General features: G+C 42.1%; 1 protein-coding gene across 1 annotated transcript in view; it reads left to right on the top strand.

Moving 5' to 3' along the window:
- Window positions 1-6,637: 6,637 nt before the first annotated feature.
- The window catches only part of LOC308285014 (A-type potassium channel modulatory protein DPP6-like), a gene marked incomplete at both ends in the record, with an annotated part of 84,322 nt that continues 83,091 nt past the window's right edge, over window positions 6,638-7,868 (top strand). Inside the window, one exon of the mRNA XM_080725734.1 lies at window positions 6,638-6,829. Within this exon, the coding sequence (XP_080581860.1) occupies window positions 6,638-6,829 (192 nt within the window). The remainder of the gene's footprint in view (window positions 6,830-7,868) is intronic.

The raw sequence follows: 7,868 nt of genomic DNA, 5'->3' as shown, positions 1-7,868 counted from the left end.
TCTTTAATACAATTTCCTTTTATATGCAGCATTCTTCTGTGAACGATTATACTCTAATGATGTACAGGTATGTCCCTACAAATTTCTATTCCCCTTAAAAACAAAACAAAAACATAATTGCATACTACTGTAACTATATGAACTATGATGTTTTCTGAACACAGTAAGGAATGACTAGATAAAATGTATATCAATTTAATTACCGTTTTATATGTTTCTGATAATGGCTAGTTTGAGAGTGTTCTTCCTTCCTCACAAAACTAATGTCATATTGCTTCATGACATCTTACTGTACATCCCAAAGGGATTTTAGCTGTAGGCAAACTCACAGTAGTCTAGCATACTGTGGATCACTTAGTCAGGGGTGTCACAAGGGGGGGGGAGTGGGACAGGGTTACTAGGGTCCAGATATACAAGCTCACAGTGTGGCACCGAGTGCCGCGCTGCGAGCTTGTAGATCTGCATTTTTGAAAAGTCGTGAAAATGTACGCAAATCTCTGAATATATGTATTTTTTAAGCAAACATTTGCTTCTGGGTGGCCCCTGGAACTAAATATTTTGAGATAGGGGTCAGTGGCCAATACATTCCCAGTCTAAATGGGTTCAACCCCCTTCCCCTATAAAGAACATTCATGGGGGCCCGCAGTTAATCCTTGTACCCAGGGCCCAGAATTTGGTGCGACACCTCTGTCAGCACAGAGGGCAAAATAAATACCCTTCCTCCTGTCACTGTAGGCTACAATAGGAAAGCACACTTTAATTATATTGCTCTTGGCACTATAATGAAACTTCTGTAGTGAATTCACCCTGGAGAAAACCTAGCTGTAAAATATATAGCGGTGTCTCATAACACAGTCACACCAGATTCATAACGTATAATGAAATGTCTGTTGTTATGTTCTCATACGATCAAAATGCACTCACAAGGCACTTACAGTGTAATATAAATACCAGTAAGACTCCCTAATCGGGAGATAAGCGACCGTTGGTCGCTTATCTCCACAAATAGGCCAAAAGTTTGTTTTACCAATTATCAAGACATACGGGCAGTTGACAGTTTGCCATGGTTACTCATTGAAGTTGAATCTCCATATATGGAGACATAAGTTGCTCATACCATAGCAACCATGTTTTTTACAGGGCCTGGGATTGATGACATCAGAAATCTCCATATATGGGCATGAAAGGGATTTTGTTTCTGGAAATATGTCTGTGGGGTGCCACATTTGGAATAAAACACTTACATCACACATCTGGATATCCATACAGCCCATCTAGTTTGCCTGTGTCCATTTATGCCCATATATCTGATGACATTGGGACAATGATCTCCATATATGGGCATAAAACTTATGTTAATTAGTAAAGCCTGGGGATCTCCATATATGGGCATGAGGGGTACCCTAAAAGGGCATCATCTGGGAATAGCAAATATAGTTATCCTAGAAAGTGAAAATCTTACATCAAAGGCCATAACTACCTACCTACCACCATACTGCATTCCTCATTAAACTACCTACCAGTAAGATGCCTATAGGGAGAAAAGCAAAGGGCGAGGTTGCACCATTTCTTGGTCTTCTGGCCAGTGATGTATATCGGACCATTTAACCATATATGGAGACATCTGGTACCCAAAGATATTCACAGATATGGGCTTAATATTGATGACATAAGGGATCTCCATATATGGGCGTAAAAGGGATTTGGTTCCCCTGGCATCACAGGGATCTCCATATATGGGCATAAAATGGATTTGGTTACCCTGGCAACACGGGGATCTCCATATCTCCATATATGGGCATAAAAGGGATTTGGTTCCCCTGGCATCACAGGGATCTCCATATATGGGCATAAAAGGGATTTGGTTCCCCTGACATTACAGTGATGTCAGTGGCTGGTTCTACAGAGGGGATCTCCATTTATGGGCATAAAAGGGAATGTATGTATGATGATGTCAGATATCATAGACGTCATAGGACTTTCACATAACGAATAACTGAGTAAGCATGTAAACCCGTAAAATCTATATTTGGGCATGGCTGATTTATGACCTCATCATGATGACACGAGCAAACACAGCTGAATTGTATAAATGATCAGTGCAGAAACCAACAGAAGTATTTGACCAAGACTCTTCGATTTAAACATCAACAAAGGTGTGACGTTTGTTGATGGTCACAAAGGTGTGACGGACGGACGGACGGACGGACGGACGGACGGACGGACGGCCGGTGGAGGTTTTCATAGTAAACTGCTCCCTGACGGTCGCAACTACTCACTCTGCCCCTCAAGTAAAGTGCAACTGACCAAGATTATGAATGACAAATTAGAAGAAATTAACTTGAGTGAGTTATTATCTGGCTTCAACAACATTAGTTAACTACAGCAATGTACAGCATGAACAGCTATATGATTAAACATTACTATAAACATTGTTACACACTTCTTTAGTAAGTCTAAAGCTGTTTTTGGTCATACAGTATGTACCATTTGGTCTTGAGCACATGCAGGCAGTGCTTATAACTATCTCTGAGTAACCACAGCAATCTGAGGGCTTGGAATTTTACTGGACAGCTTTCCATTGATTGTAATTATTTAATTAAAAATCACACCCAATGTGAAGTGAGCGGTGGTCGTGCTTGCATTACGTCTTCAGACTAGGATTTAAGTCTAGGATGTACAGGCTATGCTACACACACACACACACACAATGCTATGGCAAAACGCTGAGGAGAAATGGCTACAGACACACACCCAGCCACTCTATGGAGCGGTTTACCACCGCTCAAAAACAATATATTTTAAGCAATCTATAGCCTACTTTAATAAAGATTAGGCTTCAATAAAAGTATTTTTTATGTTCAAAAATTCAAATTAATTCAAAAATTACAATCTTTACACTCCAAGCTCTCGTGTATTGCCTCCTAAACACAGGGCTTTGTTGTCTGCTGTGTTGTTTGTGAGTGGTGGAAAAGCTGCAATGTGCCTCCAGTCCGCTTGGGCCTCTGTGAGTAGTTGATAGGGGAGCATAGTCCTGTGGGAGTGTTAAAGCAGGCAGGCAGTTCACAATGGCTGCCCAACAAGGTGGGGGAGATTGGAAGACATCCATCAGAAAGACTGAGAGGGGTATTAAGGGAACCCAACCTATTTCCCAGGGGCATGCAGGAGTGAACCCATGAAAAGGCATTTACTATGAACAAGAGAAACAAACAATGACAGCGATAACAGCAAGCCACCGTGGAAAGAACGAGGTCACTATGAAGGGCTTAATTCCTAGGGAATGCTCTGCTCATGCCAACATAAATCTGTAACGAAACCATATCCATGTTGCATGCAAAGCTGGCCCTGCATGGGGACGACACTATTAAAAAATAATGAATGAGATTTAAGGCCAAAGAAAAACAAATCGATTAAAATTGAAGACAGGACAAGATGGATATAAATTGACTTGCGCTATTGTTCAATGTCCCTGTTTTTCAAAGGGCATCAGGCCTTTGAAATGAATGTTCAGTACACTCTGGTAGGGGTTATACATTTTTGACTAAGCAACTGAATCAATGAGCCTTCAAACATTCTTATGGATGGAGATAGAGATGCACTACAAGTAGGGAAATCAATTCAAGCACACTCATTGTTCACAGGTGAATAGAAAAAATCTGATCAAATATAAATTGTAGTCGGGACACAGTAATTACTTTTGGCAAAATGAAATGACGATTTGAATTGACAGGTATAGTTGCCCGCCGGGGGACTGTTATGTCCCCGTTTAGGGGAAAAGGGGGATGCAACATAAATTGGGGAGTGAAACCCGTTTTTATTTAATAACTTAAAGGTGATACACCATGAAAATTCACTTTTCCTATTTTAAAACCTTTTTTTGTGGTCCCACTAGCACCTTCTATCCTCACAAAGTCCCATTTCAGACCGTTCAGACAGGTTCTCAAAACAGGCTGTCCAGATTTGCTGCCGTTTGTGACGTCATAAACGGCCGTTTTTTAAGAAAAAAAAGTTTTTTTCAAAAAAAGGGGGGGGGGGGGGGGCGGGCGCAGTTCAGGCCAAAGGTGGTACTGCAGCTGAAAATGCTCTGAGAGCCGCATTAAAAAATGAGAGGCTTTCTATTCAGGAGTGGTGATTTAGCCTCAAACCTTTTGAAAAACGTTTTTGGGACATAAACAATATGACATGAATACTTTTTAAATGCATGGTGTATCACCTTTAAGATACTAATATAATATTTACTATTTAATAACTTAAGATACTAATATAATATTTACAGGAATTTAAACATTTTTAACAAAAGCTAAATGACCCACGGAGCAACTCAGGGAAATAAACATAAACATACTAAGACCTGGAAGTGAACACACATACATGCACTGATACAAACCCCACACACACCTACACACAACTCCACCACTCACACTAGTAACAGGGACGCTGTGGGTGTGTTCTCTCCTCTGCGTCATCAGCGCCTACACACTGTAGGTGGGGTTGGTGAAAGGGCCTTTCTGTGTAGAGTTTGCATGTTCTCCCTGCGTGTCCCGTATAGGGTAGGTACCCTCACAAAAACATGCAGTAATCCTGGTCTCTATAATGCCTCCCCCTGGCCAGCCGGTGCGACTGATGGAGGGGAAAGGAACTGGTTGGAATAACATGTTCCTTCCATGCGCTACGTCCAACTGGGGAAGTGCCCCCCTGTCAGGTGATAAGAAGCGGCCTGCTCACTCCTCATGCACTGAAGGAAGCATGAGCTCAGTTCCTTTCGCCAGGTTGGCAGAGGGAAAGCAGCGCCCAGGATTACAGTTTAGGAAATTGGCACTGGGTGAAAAATGGGTTACAAAATCATGGGATAAAGATTAAAAAAAAAAAAAAGTTATACTTGCAAACTCAAAGTTAGCTCTACTTTGAAAAAGTACTCTAGTGATGACCCATTTGCTGGAAATGCAGCATGGCCCAAATGGAAGTGGCTTTAGCCGTCACAGTTAGAGGCCATGGTGTGTTCTCCTGTGGCATGTGTGACAGTGACTGAAGAGGTTCCAATAATCTGTTCTAGAGCCTGTTGCCCAACTTGCCCTGCAGACATAAACCAATCCAGTGCATTTACTGTAACAGAGACCTGCATTGCATTAGCCTTAGTGAGCATTTCAAGGAGCATGAAATTAGTTTCAACATAGCCTATACTGTATATGACTTGAACTATACATTAGTGGAAATGTATACTTTTTTGTATTCAAATATTTAGTGAAGGCATTTTATACTTTATTTTAGATGTTAGTGTTCAGGAATGAGAATCCTACGGACAGGAAGAGTGGAGAGACATGCAAGACAAGACAAAATGATAAAGATTTGAACCCACAAAAAGCATGTTCTGTAACTGGCTGAGCCACCAGGCACCACATGGAGAGAATATAGGGACACAAAGATAATGGTTTAAAGAAGGTGTGGGAAGCATTGATTGTATGAACAATCAATAAGCTATAGGCTATATATAAATATGAATAGACTATTACAGTAAGGTTACAATAGGCCTAAATGCAAGTTCCTTTAGTTTGAAAACGACTTCAAAATGATGAGCTATAAGGCTATACTTAGACCTACCATACAAGTAGGCCTACTGTAGTTATAACTTTGAGAACAGACCTTTTTCTTTTTCGATTCAATAACAACAACCCCGATTCATTAAATGACAATAAAATTGCACTGCACTCACTCACCAAAAGGGCTGTAACTGCCTGTATGTGATATGGAACAGAAAGACTGTCCTAGCACAAAGCGCCACCGAGAGGCACTCGAGTTCCGTACCTGGACCTTGTGCAAATATTTGAACCAAAAATTACACACGCCCTGCTTCGTGCATTAACATATGCGTGTGTCTAATGTTTATTCGTGGTTTTCTTTTTTCTTTTTTTAACATTGAGGGCGTTCTGCTGTGCTGTTGTAGGCTAGTATTCGGGGGGCAGTATCTAGAGTCTAGACTCCATCCATAGCCGTTTTCAGCCCGCTGGCTGGTCACTTCTCATGCAGAACGCGTCCGCAGAGAGTGCTACTGGCTCCCGGCGCCCTTCACTACTCTTCATGCACACACTACAACAACCCGTCGCCAAAGACAGAGCTGACAGTGTTGAAATATTATCTTTTTACTCTTGTGTGTGGAGTGTGGACCACGCACTATATCCACTGTCTGGACGATCAAATGTCCGATTGGAAACTCGCAGCAGCATCTGGCTGACTGGCTGCTATCTCGGTGTGAGGAGAGGCTGCCTGGCATCAGGGAACTGAAGAAGGGGAACAACGTGCTGTGAATACAGAACAGAACAACTATTGACACCTACTGTAGGAGCTCCCCGCTTCTTATGTGCGCCCGGACAAAGCACATATATCGACATAAGATCTTAGTTTTATGGCTGCTTTCTATTTCAGTTTGTGCAGGTATTTGCGTATTTGACAGACTGACTGACTGACTGTCTACTACATTATCTCTGTGTTTCTATCCCGGGGGGAATTGTGCGTCCGCCATCGGGTTCTCTAGAAAACAAACACCCCCCTCCCTCCCTATAGCTGTACAAAATCTCTTCAGACGAGACCACTGTTCTGCTGTGACATGCTGTAGTGCTGTTGTCTCGGATTGGATTTATCTATGGCTTCACTATATCAGAGATTTACCGGGAAGATTAATACGAACAATTCCTTCCCGCACCCACCTGAGGCCAGCCACCTCCTCGGTGGACAGGTTCCAGACGAGGAGAACACAGGGAAGACCCCCCACCCCCCCGCCGACGGCCGGGGGCCGCCTCACTACCGAAAGAAAACCGCGCGCGAAGACGAGCATGTAAGCTACTGATCTTGCCCTTTATTTTATATTAGATATAGTTTAACTTCTTGTCACTTCGGGCCTTTCCTTCAAACACGCTTAATGGTTCGTATCATGTTCAAATAAGGCTTTATATGGACAGGGAGCTGCACGGGTCGAAGCACAGCAGCGCAAACTTCAGCTTTACGGGATGCACGAGAAAGTTTGAAAATGTTTTAATATTTGATCACTGCTGTATTCAACACTGTTCATCCAGGCCGAGTGCAGCCGTTTCATGTTATGTAGGCTATATTTTCTCTCTTTCGTTCCTATTCCAGGGCAAAATTTCCGAAGTGCAGTTGGCTAAAATAGCTGCCTTGGCTACTCAGTAAAATGTGTGAATTTAATTTGGATATAGCAGCCTAAAAATGCACCATGGATTTTGCTGCAAAACCTAACGTCTAATTCCAACCTAATCGATGTCTGAATGTCGTTTGTCCAATGCACAAGCTTCAAAGGCATCATATTCTGTCTGGAATGAACTCACCTGTCATTCATTATATGATATCAATTGAAATAGTTGATGTTGCTGCCCAGCACCTAACAGTAAGCCTTTTCCCACTTTGGGTCATAGGATAGTGGTTGGCTTGAGCTGTCCATGGTGCTGAAATCGCCCTCAACATTTGGTTTGGCCTTCTGTGCACCAATGCCAAATCATGTGTTTGCATAGCCACACTGTAAGGTTGTGGCTTTACCTTGTGAAAGGGAGGTTCACTTTGTGCATTCTGACAAGGAAATATATCATTGTATGATCCCTTTAAGTGATTTTAGTTACAGTGATTGTTTTAGTATACAGAGAGAGAATAGGCTATTATATATAACCTACACTGGACTGTCTATAAAATAGAACAGTTTATTATGTTCAGCTGGTAAAGCTTTGGGCGCTACTTTTGCGCTGACATACTCCAGTGTATGAGATGAATTCTGTTAGTAAAGGTTTTCTGATTACATCTTATGTCAAGTCATAAGCACGGCACCTTTCTCTGGCCTGTTCTCTATAAATGGTGGTAGTGAGAAG

Source organism: Nannobrachium achirus, assembly GCF_963921795.1.
Source record: "Nannobrachium achirus genome assembly, chromosome: 5".
Classification (NCBI taxonomy): domain Eukaryota; kingdom Metazoa; phylum Chordata; class Actinopteri; order Myctophiformes; family Myctophidae; genus Nannobrachium; species Nannobrachium achirus.
This window is presented reverse-complemented; position numbering and strand designations above follow the sequence as displayed.